Raw genomic sequence first — 18,613 nt, 5'->3', positions numbered from 1 at the left:
AATGCCCTACTGCTGTGCTATTGCTCCAGCCTCGAAATACTTTTTTTTTTTTTTTTTTGGTTTTTGGGTCACATTCGGCAGCACTCGGGTTACTCCTGGCTCTATGCTCAGAAATCACTCCTGGCAGGCTCGGGGGACCATATGGGATGCTGGGATTCGAACCACCGACCTTCTGCATGCAAGGCAAACACCTTACCTCTATGCTATCTCTCCAGCTCTGAAAAATACTTCTTTTTTTGTTTTGTTTTGTTTTGTTTTTTTGGGTCATACCCGGCAGCGCTCAGGGGTTACTCCTGGCTCTATGCTCAGAAATCACTCCTGGCAGACTCGGGGGACCATATGGGTGCCGGGATTCGAACCGATGACCTTCTGCATGAAAGGCAAACACCTTACCTCCATGCTATCTTTCCAGCCCCGAAAAATACTTCTTTAAAGGTTTATTTCACTGCTGCTCTTTGCTTGGTGCCTTCTAAAAATGAACGGTACTGTTGTTGCTTAAAGGCATTGCAAAACGGGCCAGAGAGATAGCACAGCAGAGTTTGCCTTGCAAGCAGCCAATCCAGGACATAAGGTGGTTGGTTCGAATATCGGCATCCTATGTGGTCCCTTGTGCCTGCCAGGAGCTATTTCTGAGCAGACAGCCAAGAGTAACCCCTGAGCACCGCCGGGTGTGGCCCAAAAACAAAACAAAACCAAAAGGCATTGCAAAAATTTAATTAAGCAGTCAGTTTACTGCATTCTCGTGTAGCTTTGTAATCGGTAGAATTGTCTCTTCAGCATGAGGTTTTCCTCTGTAGTAGACACCAAGGGAGCCTCCTCTCCTATTGCTGGGGCAAGAAACTGCTCAGAGATAGACTTGGAGGCCAGGCCTTGATTTATGTAGCCACATAAATTGGTTGTCAAGGCCTCTCAGCCTGTCTGAAGAAAATTTGAAGTAGATGTGAACGTACTTTTATATGCACACATTCTCACATTATCTTACCCCCACCCCCGGATCTTATCACACTGTAAATGTCCTAAATTGGTACTCTGGATCTAAGTAGGTGTTGGGGTTTGGGGGGTTGTTTATTTATTTTTTTTTTTTTTTGGTTTTTGGGCCACACCCGGTGACGCTCAGGGGTTACTCCTGGCTATGCGCTCAGAAGTCGCTCCTGGCTTGGGGGACCATATGGGACGCCGGGGGATCGAACCGCGGTCCGTCTCCTAGGCTAGCGCAGGTAAGGCAGGCACCTTACCTCGAGCGCCACCGCCCGGCCCCGGTTGTTTATTTTTTTATCTCAAAAAGTAGGGCGAGGGAGATAGCTCAAGCAAATAATTTTCTCCCATCTTTCTTAGATTTCTTTTTTTTTTTACTTCTGTTTTGGTTTTTGGGTCTCACCCTGTGGCACTCAGAAGTTGCTCCTAAAAAAAAATAAAATAAAATTTAGAAAAAGCAGTTACTCCTGGCTCTGTGTTCAGAAACTGCTCCTGGCAGGCACGGGGGACCATATGGGATGCTGGGATTCAAACTACCATCCATCCTGGATCAGCTGTGGGCAAGGCAATGCCCTACCACTGTGCTATTGCTCCAGCCCCTTTTCTTTTTTTTTCTTTTTCTTTCTTTTTTTTTTTGTTTTTTGTTTTTCAGGCCACACCCATTTGATGCTCAGGGGTTACTCCTGGCTAAGCGCTCAGAAATCGCCCCTGGCTTGGGGGGACCATATGGGACGCCAGGGGATCGAACCCGGTCTCGATCTTTCCTTGGCTAGCGCTTGCAAGGCAGACACCTTACCTCTAGCGCCACCTTGCCGGCCCCATCCAGCCCCCTTTCTTAGATTTCTTTTTTTTTTTTTTTTTTTTTTTTGTGGTTTTTGGGTCACACCCGGCAGTGCTCAGGGGTTATTTCTGGCTCCAGGCTCAGAAATTGCTCCTGGCAGGCACAGGGGACCATATGGGGCGCCGGGATTCGAACCGATGACCTCCTGCATGAAAGGCAAACGCCTTACCTCCACGCTATCTCTCCGGCCCTTTCTTAGATTTCTTATGAAGTTTTATTGTTTTGGGGCCACACCTTGTGGTGTTCAGGAGTCAGTCCTGGTGGTGTTCTGGGGACTATGGTGCCAGGGATCTTGCTATGGTTGGATTATGCAAAATAAATACCTTAACCCTTGTTATTTCTCTTCATCTTTAAAATTTTTCTTGATATGTTGGAGCCGGACGGACTTGGATTTGATTCCCAGCATCCCATATGGTCCCCCGAGCCTGCCAGGAGTGATTTCTGAGCACAGAGCCAAAAGTGCCACTGGGTGTGGCTTCCCCCATCCCACCCTCAAAAAAGAAACAAACAAAAAATTCAGGATATACTTGGGGCCGGAGAGATAGCACAGCAGTAGGTCATTTGCCTTGCAAATGGCCGACCCAGGATGGACATTGGTTCAAATTCCGGTATCCCATATAGTCCCCCTTGCCTGTCAGGAGTGATTTCTGAGTACAGAGCCAAGAGTAACCCCTGAGCGCTGCTGGGTATGCCCCCCTCCCAATTTTTTTTCTTGACATGCTGAGGCTTTATTTTTATTTATTTATTTTTGGTTTTTGGGTCACACCTGGCAGCGCTCAGGGGTTACTCCTGGCTCTACGCTCAGAAATCGTCCCTGGCAAGCACGGGGGACCATATGGGATGCCGGGATTTGAACCACCATCATTCTCATGCAAGTCAAAAACGCCTTACCTTTATGCTATCTCTCCAGCCCCGAGACTTTATTTTTTTTTTTTTTTTTTTTTTTTGGTTTTTGGGCCACACCCGGTAACGCCCAGGGGTTACTCCTGGCTATGCGCTCAGAAGTTGCTCCTGGCTTGGGGGACCATATGGGACACCGGGGGATCGAACGGCGGTCCGTTCAAGGCTAGCGCCGGCAAGGCAAGCACCTTACCTTTAGCGCCACCGCCCAGCCCCATATTTTTATAGTATTTTTTTTTTGGTGTGGTTTGGTTTGGTTTTTAGGGGACCATACCCAGTTGTGCTGAAGGGTGCCATGTGGGATGCCAGTGATCAAGCCCAGACCTGCTGCATGCAAGACACTCTCCACACTATTCTATTGCTCTAGCCCTTTCTATAGTATAGTTGGTTTGGTTTTGGGCCGCCCCCTGCGCCTTGCGGGGTTACTCCTAGCTCTGCATTGAAAAATCACTCCTGACAGCCTCAGGGGACTATATGGGATGCTGAGTATGGAACCTGGGTCAGCTATGTACAAGACAAACACCCTACCCGCTGTGCTATTGCTCTGGCCCTTTTCATAATATTTTTGTAGCCTGCTTTACTACCATTATTACTTTTGGGTGTAAAAGTGTACCACATGGGGGCAGAAGCGAGAGCACAGCGAGAGGGTGTTTGCCTTGCACGTGGCCAATACAGGATGTATCATGGTTCGAATCCTGGCATCTTATAAGGTTCCCCAAGCCTGCCAGGAGTGACTTCTGAGTGCAGAGCCTGAGCATCTTCAGGTGTGACCCAGAAAGAAAAAAGAAAAAAAAAAGTGTGCTACATGTACCATTGCTTGGTGACTCATGATTTGTGCTTTGGATTTGCTCTTGCTGGTGTTTGAGAGACATTCTGTGCTGGAGAGGAAACCTGGACCTCCTGCCTGGGTTGCACATGTTCCTGCCTTTGAGCAAGCTCTCTTACCCTATTAGTTTTTCATTTGATTTTATTTTTGGGTTTTGAGCCAAACCTGTTGGTGCTCGGGTTATTTCCTGGCTCTGGACTCAATAATCTCTCCTGGTAGTGCTAAGGGACCCTATGAGATGCTGGGAACCAAACCCAGGTTGCCCACATGGAAAGCAAACTCCCTACCCACTGTACTATTGCTCTGGCCACAATTTTTTTTACTTTATTTTGGCTTTTGGCCCACACTGGGCCCGTGGGTTACTCTTGGCTTTATGTTCAGGAATTAATTCTGACAGTACACAACCAACCATATGGGAGCTATCTCTCCTGTCCATCTTGCTCTTTTATTATCACTTGTGTTTAGTTTCTGGATTGAAGAGATGAATTATAGCTCCACTATGATGAGAGGATTCTTCAGTTTTTTCCCCCAGTAGATTATGCTACCTGGGGACTAGAGAGACAGCGTGGAGGTAAGGCATTTGCCTTGCATGCAGAAGGATGGTGGTTGGAATTCCGGCATCCCGTATGGTCCCCGAGCCTGCCAGGAGCAATTTCTGAGTGTAGAGCCAGGAGGAACCCCTGAGCGCTGACCCAAAAACAGAAAAAAAAAAAAAAAAAGAATTATGCTACCTGGATGCTAATCTGCTTAATGTTTAGCCTTATGAGTGTAAGCCTTAAGTCAGTGTTCTAACGTAACTGAAATGAAGTTTTGTGGTGCAAACTGAGATGTTCATCTCTGATTTTTAAAATCAGACTTTTGTGTGAATATTGGGTCTTCATTGCCGGACATTTATCGCTTTCCTCAATTCTAGGTCATCGTTGTCTGGGTAGGCACAAACAACCATGATAACACTGCAGAAGAGGTAGCAGGTGGGATTGAGGCCATTGTACGACTCATCAACACGAGGCAGCCACAGGCCAAAGTCATCGTTTTGGTAGGTGGGGGGGGTGCGTGGGGGTATCCTTCAAAACAAAATTACTGAAGGAATCTTCAGGATTGAACCTGAGTAGTTTACTTGTAGATAATTTTTGTTTAACAACAAATGTATACTTTTGGGGGGGTAAAACTTGTAACTCGGTGGTAAAGCACGTGCCACATGCTTTTCATGTCTGAGCCTCTAAATGGGGTCCCCAGCATACACACACAAAGAGGGGGTCACTTAGTAATGAGAATCCATGCCCGAGGCACTGTCCTATGTTCTAGATATCAGAAGGCATGGGATGTAGTTTTTCTGGGATCACAATTTAATAGATGGTCATCAAAGTATAGAGGGAAGTTTATTAGACTATTCTTCGTGTGAGTAAAGGAAGTAGATTTGGTTCATTTTATTAATTTGTGGTGCCAGGGATTAAACCTTGGACCTCATACCACAAAGCAAGTGCTCTGCTACTGAGCTGTATCCCTGACCCATATTTTAGATATAGACGTTTATATTTGAATTTAAAATTTTGGGGCGGGGGGAACCGGAGAGATAGCATGGAGGTAAGGCATTTGCCTTTCATGTAGAAGGTCATTGGTTCAAATCCCGGCGTCCCAGATGGTCCCCGAGCCTGCCTGGAATGATTTCTGAGCGTGGAGCCAGGAGTAACCTCTGAGCACTGCCGGGTGTGACCCAAAAACAAAACAAAAATTTTTTTTGGTTTTTGTGGTGGTTTTTTTTTAAATTTAGTTATTTTTTATTTGGTTTTGGTTTTGTGTTTATGGGTCACACCCGGTGGTGCTCAGGAGTTGCTCCTGGCTCTGCACTCAGAAGTCACTCCTGACAGGCTCAGGGGACCATCCATATATGGTCAAATCCCCAGCAGGGATTCGAACTAAGGTCCGTCCTGTGTTGGCCACATGCAAGGCAAACACCTTACCACAGTGCTATCGCTCTGGCCCCCAACATTTATTTATTTAGGTTTTGGGGCCACATCTGTCAGTGTTCAGGGGTTACTCCTGGCTCTACACTCAAAAATCTCTCCTTGCAAGGCTCAAGGGACCATATGGGATGCTGGGGATCGAATTCAGGTCCATCCCAGGTCAGCCGTGTGCAAGGCAAATGTCTCACTGCTGTGCTGTCTCTCCGGCCCCTGAATTTAAATGATTTTAATATTACTAATCATTTTTTTAAGTCACATATTTATAATAGTTTGTTTTTTTTTAGTTGTTGTTGGTTTGTTATTTTTGTTTTTGTTTTTGCTTTTTTTTTTTTTGGTCACATCCGGCAGTGCTCAAAGATAACTCCTAGCTCTGTTCCCAAATCGCTCCTGGCAGACTTGGGGGACCATATGGGATGCTGGGATTAGAACCACCATCCATCCTGGATTGGCCGCATGCAAGGCAAACACCCTACCGCTGTGCTATCTCTCCAGCCCCCTATAATAGTGTTTCTGTTTGTGGTCCTGATGTACAAAGAATCCGAGCCTCAGCACCACCAGTGTTCAAGTCCCTCCCACTCTTTATATTACTTCTCATTTACTTCTACAGTCTCCCCCACTCCCTCAACCCCCTTGTTTTAGTAGGCCATGCCTGCAGGTTCACCGGTGACTCCTGGCTCTGTGTTCATGGGTCACTTCAGTGGTATTTATGGGAACATTGGTTCCAGGGACCAAACTTAGCCTTCCCACATACAAAGTATATGCTTAGTCTGTTGAGCTCTTTCCGGTCCTGAATTTAGTTTTTAAAAAAGTTGTCTGTTTCCACATATAGAGAAAGGAAGAAGAATCATGGGGAAAGAGAAAAACCACAGGCCCAGAGCAGTAGCACAGCATTAGGCTACCTTGCACGCAGCTGACCTGGGTTTGATTCCCAGCATCCCAGATGGTCCTCCAAGCCTGACAGGTGATTTTTTTTTTTTTTTTTTTTTTTTTTTTTTGGTTTTTGGGCCACACCCGGTGACGCTCAGGGGTTACTCCTGGTTATGCGCTCAGAAGTCGCTCCTGGCTTGGGGGACCATATGGGACGCCGGGGGATCGAACCGCTGTCCATCCTAGGCTAGCGCAGGCAAGGCAGGCACCTTACCTCCAGCGCCACCGCCCGGCCCCTGACAGGTGATTTTTGAGTGCAGAGCCAGTATTACTCCCTGAGCATCACTGAGTATGCCCTGCCCCTCCCCCCAAAGAAGATGAAGGCTGCCATATAGGGGCCCAAACACAGCAGTAGGATGTTTGCATTATAGTGGCTGATCACCAGGTGTGACCCAAAAAAGCAAAAAATAAAAATTAGTGGGGCCGGGTAGGTGGCGCTGGAGGTAAGGTGTCTGCCTTGCAAGCGCTAGCCAAGGAAGGACCTCGGTTTGATCCCCCGGCGTCCCATATGGTCCCCCCAAGCCAGGGGCGATTTCTGAGCACATAGCCAGGAGTAACCCCTGAGCATCAAACGGGTGTGGCCCAAAAACCAAAAAATAAATAAATAAATAAAAATAAAAATTAGAAAAGGCTTCCATGGGGCCCGGAGAGATAGCACAGCGGCGTTTGCCTTGCAAGCAGCCAATCCAGGACCAAAGGTGGTTGGTTCGAATCCCAGTGTCCCATATGTTCCCCCGTGCCTGCCAGGAGTAACCCCTGAGCACTGCCGGGTGTGGCCCAAAAACCAAAAAAAAAAAAAAAAAAAAGAAAGAAAGAAAGAAAAGGCTTCAATGTAGTTTTTGTTGAGTGAGTAAAGGAGGAGAATCTAGAAGAATTTTAGGCCTTAGAAAATTAGATCTGGGGCCGGAGAGATAGCATGGAGGTAAGGCGTTTGCCTTTCATGCAGGAGGTCATAGGTTCGAATCCCGGCACCCCATATGGTCCCCTGTGCCTGCCAGGAGCAATTTCTGAGCCTGGAGCCAGGAATAACCCCTGAGTACTGCCGGGTGTGACCCAAAAACCACAAAAAAAAAATATATATATAGATCTAAGGGTTGGAAAGATGATAGGTAGATAACACAGCACATGGTGAGTGAGCTTGTCTTGCACAGGCCCACCAGGATTCCATCTCTTACATCCCATATGGTCTCTGAGCCTGCAAAGAGCGATTCCAGGAACAAACCCTGAACATCCCCAGATGTGGCCTAGAAACAAAACAAAAAAAGTTTGAGGCTAGGATTATTAGAAGAGACCACAGCCTGGTCACACAGGAATCTTTGTTCTGTTTGGTTTTTGTTTTGGGATCACACCTAGCAGTGTTCATGGCTTGTTTGTGGCTCTCTGCTCATTCTGGAGTGATCCCTGGCTGTGCTAAGGGGACCATATCTGATGCCAGGGATTCAAACTGGAGTTGGAGTGATACAAAGCAAGTGCTTTCACCCCTGTAGACTCACAATGTGACCCTTATATTTGGATTTTATTCTTAGGTATTGGGAACCAAGACTTAATTTTCTATTACATCATATTGAATTTTTTTTTTGGGGGGGGGCCACAGCCAGCAGCACTCATAGTTACTTCTGGTTATGCACTCAGGTATCATTCTGTATGCTCGGGACTATATGGGATGTTGGGGGATCAAATGCAGGTAGGCAAACACATACAAGGCAAGTGCCCTATCTGTACTATCACTCTGACCCTGGGTATTAATTTATGTTTTTCTCACATCTTGCCCTTGCTACAGAAAGAAATACAAAGACTTTGGATGGTAGCTGAGTGGTAGAACACTTGCTTTGCATATGTGAGGCCTTGGTTCTCATCAGTTGCTCAATTCAACAAAGAAAATCCTGAAAAGATTATGTTAATAGTCCTCCTTTGAAGTAGTCAATAATAGTGAATTATTGCATGAAGTTGCTGTATACATTCTCTTCATAATTTTCTGTTTTATGTTTTTGTTGTGGTTTTGGCTTTTGGACCACATTTAGCTGCATTCAAGGCTCACACCCCTGGTTCTCTACTCAGGGATTGTGGATTGCTGGGGGTTAAATCCACAATAGCCATGTGCAAAGCAAGCACCTTTCCTGCAATACTACTGGCCCCTAACTAAACTTTTCATTTTGTGTTTTTGTTTTGTTTTGAAGTTTTTGGTTTTTGGGGGATGGAGGGTGACACCTAGCAGTGCTCAGGGGTTACTCGTAGCTTTGCACTCAGGAATTAATCCTGGTAAGCTCATGAGACCATATGGGACGCCAGGGATCAAACCTAGGTAAGGGGCCGGAGAGATAGCACAGAGGTAGGATTTGGCCTTGCATGCGGCCAACCCAGGATGGACCTGGGTTCGATTCCCATCATCCCATATAGTCCCCTGAAGGGCCCAAGAGATAGTACAGTAGTAGGGCGTTTTCCTTACAAGCAGCCTATTCAGGACAGATAGTGGTTCAAGTCCCAGATGGTCGATTTCTGAGTTTAGAGCTAGGAGTAACCCCTGAGCGCTTCCAGGTATGGCCCAAAAAAACAAATTAAAAAAAAACAAAAACCGGGGCCGGAGAGATAGCATGGTGGTAAGGCGTTTGCCTCGTATGCAGAAGGGTGGTAGTTCAAATCCCGGCATCACATATGGTCCCCGAGCCTGCCAGGAGCGATTCTGAATGTAGAGCCAAGAATAACCCCTGAGAGTTGCAGGATGTGACTCCTCCCCCTTCAAAAAAACAAAAAACAAAAAACCCGAGGTCAGCTGCATGCAAAGCAAAATGCCCTACCTGCTGTACTGTCTGGCCCTTTTTTGCTTTATTTTGGTTTTGGACACACCCTGCACTGCTTAGGGTTTGTTCCTTTTTTTTTTTTTTTGGTTTTTGCGCCACACCTGGCGGTGCTCTGGGGTTACTCCTGGCTATCTGCTCAGAAATAGCTCTTGGCAGGCACGGGGGACCATATGGGACACTGGGATTCGAACCAACCACCTTTGGTCCTGGACCGGCTGCTTGCAAGGCAAACGCCGCTGTGCTATCTCTCCGGGCCCTTAGGGTTTGTTCCTGACTCAACTCAGGGATTGCTCCTGGCAGGGCAAAGGGGCCTATACGGGGTGCCTAGGATCAAACCCCAATTGACTACAGCAAGGCAAGCATTACCCCATGTGCTATCTTTCTGGCTCCTGAGAGTTTGAATAAGGAAATAGTCGCATAGCATATACTTAGTAGGCATCTGTTAATGGAAACTGTACTTGAACTCTTTCATCATCCCAATAGGTCTGATGCCCTTTTTTTTTTTTTTTTTTTGAGAATAAACAAGCTTGGATTTTTTTCTTTTTGATTTTTGGGTTACACCTGACTGTGCTGGGGGCTACTCCTGACTCTGCACTCAGGAATCACTCCTGACAGGCACGGGGATCCATATGTGATACTGGGAATCGAATCCAGATTGTCATGTGCTAGGCAATTGAGGTACTGGCTGTGCTAGCTCTCTAGCCCCAATTAAACAGTTTTTTTTGTTTTGTTTTGTTTTGTTTTTATTTTTGGGTCACACCCAGCAACTCTCAGGGACTACTCCTGACTATGCTCAGAAATCGCCCCTGGTGGGCTCCAGGGACCATATGGGATGCTGGGATGCGGGGATTCAAACCATCATCCTTCTACATGCAAGGCAAACACCATGCTGTTGTGCTATTGTGCTATCTCTCAGGCCCCACAATTAAACAGTTCTTGATTGCTTTGACAGGGGGTGGTATTTATCTTCACTTTGTCTTAACCTAAAGGCAGAAACAATGATGTTGTTAATGCTATCTTGGGGCCCAGAGCAATAGCACTGTGGCTAGGGTGTTTGCCTTGCAATCGCCAACCTTTCAATCCAGTTCGATTCCTTCCGGAAGTTCAATCCCAGCATCCCATATGGCCCAAAACAAACAAAACCAGACATATAAACTAGGGTTTAGGGTTGAACTCATTTGTCAAGTGTCTGAGGCACTGACAAGGATATATGGAGTTGATCTAAACAGCAGTGTGAGAATTTTCTGGTTTTTGTTTAGTCAGTCACAACACATTGACATCAAGGTCCCTACATTTGCCAAAAATGTTTAACACAAACAAGTACTTAAAAAAGGCATGATTTTTTTTTTTGGCATGTTTTGGGGGGAGAGCAGGTTGGGTCACACTGAGGAAATGCTCAGTACATATGCAGTGATGGAATCAAACCAGACTAGCACTTAATTCCCCTATATGTCCAGCCCTTTTTTTTTTTTTTTTTTTTTTTTTTAAGAACGATGCCCAGGCCCGGAGAGATAGCACAGTGGTGCTTGCCTTGCAATCAGCGGTCCAAGACCTAAGGTGGTTGGTTCGAATCCCGGTGTCCCATAGCGGTGTTTGCCTTGCAAGCAGCCGATCCAGGACCAAAGGTGGTTGGTTCGAATCCCGGTGTTTCATATGGTCCCCCGTGCCTGCCAGGAGCAATTTCTGAGCAGACAGCCAGGAGTAACCCCTGAGCACCTTAAAATCATGTAAGAGAGCTAGGTGGCTTGGATTTCTAGTGAGCCTGTGGGTGTCCTTAGCCACAGCTTCCAGTCACAGTACTGATTATCTTGGCAATTGAAGTGATCTATGGCTGCCAAGATGGAAGGGTTAGGTTTTTTTTTCCTAGAAGACCAAGCACCTGATTTACCTGAGAATTACAACACCTGAAAATTAAGAATAATTAGAATACTAAAAAAAAGAGAACATTGGGGGGCCGGAGAGATAACATGGAGGTGTAGGGCATTTACCTTACATGCAGAAGGACAGTAGTTCGAATCCTAACCTCCCTTATGGTCCCCCGAGCCTACCAGGAGCGATTTCTGAGCATAGAGCCCTGAGTAACCCCTGAGCACTGCCGGGTGTGACCCAAAAGCCAAAAAAAAAAAAAAAAAAGGGATAGAGAGAGAACAATGGGCCCATAGAGATAGCACAGCAGTAAGGCATCTGCCTTGCATGCAGAAGGACGGTGGTTTGAATCCTGGTGTCCCATATGGTCCTCTCTCCCCCACAGCCTGCCAGGGGCGATTTCTGAGCATAGAGCCAGGAGTAGCCCATGAGTGCTGCCGGATGTGACCGGAACCCCCCCCCCCCCCAAAAAAAAAGAAAGAGAACAATTAGAATATGTTTGTTTTATGCTACCAAATTTGATATGGCTCTGATTCATTTGTCCCCTCTCTTTCTCACCTATGGGACAGATTGTCCTTGTGTAAATGCAAAAGTGTGTGTGACTGTTGCAGAGGATGGCTAAAGGGGATACTAGCCCTCTAGGCACCAACACCAGTAATTTACTGTCATTGAGGGAACTAAGAGTAAGTTTGCCAAATGTATCAATATCTAAATTCACAGCAGAGAAGAACAATCTAGAAAAGTAAATCCAGTGGCACATGATCGACATGCTATGGGGTCTGAGAGACTTGGGTGATGAAATGACTAGTTGGAAATGAGCACATCAGGGGCCGGAGAGATAGCACAGTGGTAATACATTTGCCTTGCAAGCAGGCAACCCAGGAACGATGGTGGTTCGAATCCCTCATCCCACATGGTCCCCCATGATTGCCAGGAGCGATTTCTGAGCACAGGAGTAACCCCTGAGCACCACCAGGTGTGGCCCCCCCCTTTTTGGGGGGGAAAAGAGGGCACTTTGGGTGCCTCAGGAACCTTGAGCTTTGTGCTGTTCCGACACTCTGGGAAGGCATAGGTTTAGTGCCTTTTAGTTTAGTGCAGGGAGCCAAAGCCACAGCTGTCAAAAATGATTGCAGTCAAGAGATGGGAAGAAGATACTCAGAAGTATTCTCTGCTAATTGTCATCAAAGCCCAATCTAGGGCCAGAGCATTCAGCCAACCTGGAACATCCCCATATGGTCCCCTGAGCCGGCCAGGATCTATTTCTGAGTGCAGAGCCAGAAGTAAACCCTGAGCGACACTGGGTGTGACCCAAAAACCAAAAGATAAATAAAGCCAATCTGAGGTATAGTTCAAAACTCAATAAGGCATCAAACAGGCCAGCTATAGTGACTCCCAGAATGCCTGAAATCACAGATAAAAAAAAGGTAGTTGGAGAGGCCAGAGCAGTGGCATGGAGCGATAAGATGTCTGCCTTGCTGGCGCTAGCCTAAGACAGACTGTAGTTCTATCCCCTGGCGTCCCATATGGTTCCCTAAACCAGGTACGATTTCTAAGCGCTTAGCCAGGAGTAACCCCTGAGCATCACCGGGTGTGGCCCAAAAAAATAAAAAAATAAGAATGTAGTGAAAAACAGGTGTGTTTGTTTAGGTTGTGGGATTTTTGTTTTGTTCGTTTGTTTTTATAATTACCTTCTGTTCCACTTCAGGGTTTGTTACCTAGAGGAGAGAAGCCCAACCCTTTGAGGCAGAAGAATGCTAAAGTGAACCAACTCCTCAAGGTCTCCCTCCCAAAACTCACCAACGTCCAGCTCCTGGATACGGACGGCGGCTTCGTGCACTCCGACGGCGCCATCTCCTGCCATGACATGTTCGACTTCCTGCACCTCACAGGAGGGGGCTATGCCAAGATCTGCAAGCCGCTCCATGAACTGATCATGCAGTTGTTGGAGGAGACTCCCGAGGAGAAACAAACCCTCATCGCCTGACAGGCCCCCTTCAGTGTTCTCCACTCCCTCTGATCAGTTATCTCACTGACACTACCAAATCCTTCTCTTTCCTAAGGCACTTTGCATTGTAGAATGTTCCCGGATGTTCCCTTATCTAGTGTTTGAAGGGGAGGAGGGATTTAAGCTGGTCCTGTACCTAGAAAGTTGGTTTGACACAGGAAGGAAAGTAGCCAAGGGTGAGTGTTTGACTTAATTCATTTGAGACCAGAAGGGGATTCTTCTTGAGTAGACACGTTCAGTTATCCACTGTTAATTAAGCCCAAGTACTGAGCAAAATGAAGATTGTTTTCTTGGTCTTGTCTCTGGATTCTGTCACCTAGAATAATCAGAATCACACATACTTGGCATTATTTCTTTCCAGTTTTCAAGGTTCTTAATTTAGTTTTTCATTTTCATTCTCACTTGTATATGTTCTTCTCAGTGGTCTATGAACATAATGGCATCAGGTTGAATCCACCGGTCATTCAAATTCCAGGAGATACTATAGTTACAGTGAGTTTGTTCAGTTCTCCGTCTTTCCCGTGCTTAGTGGTACAACGTAGGTTTTGTCTCATTTGGGGGACCCTGGAGGGCCTTGTTTTCCTGCTGCTGCATCTCATGTCTGTGATAGACCCATGCATGCCCCTCCTCCCTGTTCCCCTTCCCTTTTTGGAAGGTAGGGGGGGATCTTTGTGGATATCACTGGTTTTTAACCCGTGTTTCATCTGGGCGCTTTGTTGCTGAAAGTTTGATTCCTGCGCCCATTATTCTCCTGGCCCTCCACTGACATGTAGCTCATTCTCTGGCATTCTGTGCTGTTGCATCTGTTCTGTGCTCCCGCGTGCAGAGTTCTGGTCATTTTGTCCTTTTTTTTGTCCTTTTGTCTTTTTGTCCGAATACCTGTCACTGTTTAGGAGCAGAGGGTATAAGGTGGAACCATCACTTGGAACTTCCTATTCCATAAGCCCTGATGTTTTTGAAAGTTTTTGAGTATCTTAAGATGTATTTCTTTTTCTTATTGGCTTAGTTTCTAAATTATGATCAGTTTAGGAAATTTTGGCCTTTCTCACAGGGAACAAAGTGAAGCTGCTCTTCAGAACAGACATAATTTGTTTGAGCTACCAGAACTGCCAGTTTAAATGGGATAGTAGATGGTGTATTGATTAGTATACTATATGGAATATGTACAAACTGGATCTACAACATATACTTTAAACTGGACCAGATGGGTATTAAAGCAACCCATCCAAATGTGCTATGTAGTGATCCTGTTTAACGTTAAAAGTTCAGTTTGTAAGGCATATGTATGTTCAAGTACAGTTTCTAAGCATGTGTCCAAGGCAAATGGCAGTACTTTATTGTGTTGCTGATTTGTGCTAGGAGCTACTTTGGTTTGAGAACGATAGAACTTGGGGCTGCTTTTTTTTCTTACCAAGCCTCTTTCTAGGAATTTGTTGTTTTCTTTGTCTTAGAAAAGCAAACAAACATACTTTTGTGAATGTATCATGTCTTCATTAGCAACAGAAAACACAATGTTTACTAAACTTGTTTATGATATTAAATTTTCTTTTATATTTTTAGTAGTTCGGGTTCTTGAGTTTCAAGACTGATTTTTTTTTTTTTCCCCTTAGCTGAGGTATATTTCTAGGGAGGAGAATTAATTAAGCCTGAACTTGGTGTGTATAATAAGACAGTTTCTTGCCCAGGTGTTTCTCTTTGTCAGAGAGTCATTTGGGTTCAGATCTGCCCATCGGGTCACTTCTGCAGCATGCGCTTTACCTACTTATCCTTTGGCTGAGCATTAGAACCCTTCACCACTTCTGTACAGACACCTTGGATGTAACGAGACCTTTTCTCGACTCAGAGCTCTTCCACCAGTAGCCTTTGAACCACTAGCCTTGTCAATAAAGCCTGCCCCGTTGCTGTTGTGCTGAGACCGAGTCCACTTGAATTTCTTTCCAATATTTCTCTCTCTTTTATTTTATTTTTTTTTTTTGCATGGGAATTTCTCTTTCTCTGTTGGCCACTGAAACTTAACTCTGCATCTCTCTTTGAAATTTATATCTATCTCTGTGTAGATAGGTTAATCACATACCTGCATAGTCCATGTGAAAAGTCCTCATCTGTTGTGCTTCATGGCCAGCAGTGCAGGCAGCCAGCAGAGCAAGTTAACTGTTTTATCTCTCAGCAGATTCTGATTTTTCTGACCAACAGATTTTGCTACACCAGATGTCAGCCATGCTGCCATGTGGAAGTCTGCGGGTCACTGGAAGGTTGAAGATGGGCCATCAAGGTGCTCCAGGGCAAAGTTTGCTACTCAAATATTTTGTTTCTGTAATCAGTTGCACTCTGGTACCACCTGGAGCACATTTGGATTGTTTTCGGGCCTCTTCTAGACTTTTCCTTTTGTCAAGAACCTTAAATTTCCCACACTCCTCCCCCCATAAAAGGCAACTGATCTCACATAGCTCATGCCCTACTCTGACATTCTCTCTGTTTAAAAACCAATTTCAACCTTTTATTATTTTTTTAACTTAGTCACTGTTTACAGTTGTATACTAAAGCCTGAGATCCTGTCTGTGCTATGGTGTATGAACATTGCCAATTTTATATTTATTGCAGTTGAAGAAGAGACTAAAATTAAAATGACTTGTGATGAGGAGCAGGACCATGCTCCTGAGTCTGTGTGGGTGCATGTTGAGAAGTGAGTTGGGGTTGGTTCTCTTTGGGAAAGGAGGCATTTTGAAGTGATTTCTCCTTGCGGTTCCTGTGTGGGAAGGGAGGGTCACTGCTGCTGCTCACTGGACCTCCCCAAAGGACGTTTGATTCCACTTCAGCAAAGTTTCATTGACTGGTAGGATTCATTGTTTCAGTGCATATTTCAATATAAATGTAAACATTTCGCTCAAACATGCTTATGGTTTTCTGTCTTCTTTATCATGGAAATTCCAATGGTTATAAAATATAAATATACACACAGACATATATACGTATATTCCCTTCCCATTCCTTGTCAGGCAAATGGCTTTTTTTTTTTTTTTTTTTTTTAGTTTTTGGGCCACACCTGTTTGACACTTGGGTTACTCCTGGCTTGGGGGGACCATATGGGATGCCAGGGGATCGAACCAAAGTCCGTCCTACGCTAGTGCTGGCAAGGCAAACACCTTACCTCTAGCACCACCTCTTAGGCCCCAAATTGCATTCTTTAATCATCCAGCTGTTTTTCTGTGGAACTCTCTGTACTAATCCTCACTTATCTCCTGAAGGGTGTAAGATGGTAGAGATGTGCAGATAAAGGAAATCTGAAGTTTGGCTGAGCAGTAGGACAGGGAGGAAGGCGCTTGCCTTGCACAAGGCCAATCTGGGTTTGATCTTTGGTCCCTCAAGCCCACCAGGAATGATTACTGATGCAGAACCTGGAATAACCCCTGAATGCCTCTGGGTGTGACTCAAAACCCAAAGTGGGGGGTGGGGGTAAAATCAAAGTGTATAAAATGAGAAACTTGTAAATGGAGATGTTTCAGATTAGTTCAGAGTATCCAGTAGTATCCAACATAAACCATTTTTCCAAACTCACCCATTAGCTCATTCACTTAATTTCTATTCTAATCCCCCCACCCGCACCCCCCGTTTTGGGGCAACACCTAATGGTGCTCAGGGGCCTGGCTCTAAGCTTAGAAATAGCTCCTGGCAGACTCGGGGACCTTATGGGAAGCTGGGGATCTAACACTGGTCCGTCCCAGTTGGCAGCATATAAGGTAAACACTCTACCTCTGTGCTATCACTCCTGCCCCAATTTCAATCCTAATTTTTTTTTTTTTTTTGGAGGGGGTCACACCCAGCAGCACTCAGGAGTTACTCTTGGCTCTACGTTCAGAAATCGCTCCTGGCTGGCTCGGGGGACCATATGGGATGCCTGGATTCGAACCACTGACCACCTGCATGCAAGGCAAACACCTTGCCTCCATGCTATTTTTTCGGCCCCAATTTCAATCCTAATTGTAACTGTCTTAGTTCATTATACTATTGATCACTAGGTTGGTTGTTTTTTTTTTTTTTTTTTTTTTTTTTTTTGTGGTTTTTGGGTCACACCCGGCAGTGCTCAGGGGCCACTCCTGGCTCCATGCTCAGAAATTGCTCCTGGCAGGCACGGGGGACCATATGGGACGCCGGGATTCGAACCGATGACCTTCTGCATGAAAGGCAAACGCCTTACCTCCATGCTATCTCTCCGGCCCCAGGTTGGTTGTTTTTTGTTTTGTTTTATTATTCGACCACACCTGCTCATGCTCAAGGTACCATATATATGTGGTACCAGGAATCAAAGCCAGGTTAGGTACGTGCAAAGCAAGCACCCTACCTACTGTTACTATGATTTCTTTCTGGCCCTTCTTCTCAAGCTTGGAAATCCTATTGCTCAATGTTGGCCCCAGCTTGAACTTGAGTGTTTCAATATCTTGTTTTAGGCCACACCCTGCAATGCTCAGGGACTACTCCTACCTCTGCTCAGGAATCACTCCTGGTGGAGCTCAGGACCATATGGAGTGCCAAGGATCAAACCCAGGTTGGCCACTTGCAAGGTAAATTCCTACCCTCTCTACTATTATTTTGGCCCCTGCTGTTTCCAATTAATTGGATGTAATTCTCTCGAGTACCCGTGCCATCGGAGAGAAAAACCTGGTGATGGTATTTCCTATCTACTATATCCCCATCTATTATTATTTCCCACCTGAGAGCTCTATATAGGTATATCCCATTTTACAGGTTTAGGTTTGTTTTGTTTCTGGTTCACACCCAACAGTGTTCAGGGCTTATTGGCTTTATGCTCAGAAATCACTCCTAATGAGGCTCAGGACCATATGGGATCCTGGAGTTCAAATCCCAATAGGATTCATGCAAGGCAGGTGCCTCACCCACTAGGCTACTTCTTCAGCCCCATTCCATGTTTATTGCCCAGGATGAGCCATACTTTATTGGGAGGGTGAAGTGTGATGCTACGATTGAGCTCAGGATCTGTGGGACTGGAGTGCTAGTACAACAGGTTAGGCACTTCACAAAGCCAACCTGGGTTTGATCCTCAGTACCTCCAGATAGTGCCATGAGCACCACTAGGAGTTCAAAGCCAAGGGTAACTCCTGCACATCAACAGGTGTTCCTTCTCTCAAAAAAAAAAAAAACAACAGCAGCCCAGCATCTTAAAACTAGATCTGTGTGGGGCCAGAGAGATAGTATGTAGGTAGGACGTTTGCCTTGCATGCAAAAGGACAGTGGTTGGAATCCCGGCATCCCATATGGCCTCCGAGCCTGCCAGGGGTGATTTCTGAGTGTAGAGCCAGGAGTAACCCCTGACCGCTGCCAGGTGTGACCCAAAAATCTAAAAACCTAGATTGACTTATGGGGCAAGTATGTTTTGGTGGAACTCATGGAGAGTTAAGTTCCTGGATAGTTGGATAGGATACAGAGATATAGGGGCCAGAGAGATAGCATGAAGGTAAGGTGTTTGCCTTGCAAGCAGGTCATTGATTCTAATCC

At 45.7% G+C, this 18,613-nt stretch overlaps 1 protein-coding gene across 1 annotated transcript in view; it reads left to right on the top strand.

Annotated features, from left to right (window-relative positions):
• The window catches only part of PAFAH1B2 (platelet activating factor acetylhydrolase 1b catalytic subunit 2), a 33,074-nt gene extending 19,721 nt beyond the window's left edge, over positions 1-13,353 (top strand). Inside the window, exons 5-6 of the mRNA XM_049778186.1 lie at positions 4,456-4,578; positions 12,803-13,353. Of these exons, the coding sequence (XP_049634143.1) occupies positions 4,456-4,578; positions 12,803-13,081 (402 nt within the window). The 3' untranslated portion in view covers positions 13,082-13,353. The remainder of the gene's footprint in view (positions 1-4,455; positions 4,579-12,802) is intronic.
• Positions 13,354-18,613: the final 5,260 nt, after the last annotated feature.

The sequence above is a fragment of the Suncus etruscus genome, chromosome 8 (assembly GCF_024139225.1).
Source record: "Suncus etruscus isolate mSunEtr1 chromosome 8, mSunEtr1.pri.cur, whole genome shotgun sequence".
Classification (NCBI taxonomy): domain Eukaryota; kingdom Metazoa; phylum Chordata; class Mammalia; order Eulipotyphla; family Soricidae; genus Suncus; species Suncus etruscus.
Note: the sequence above shows the minus strand (reverse complement) of the source record. Positions and strands in the feature narration are given on the sequence as shown.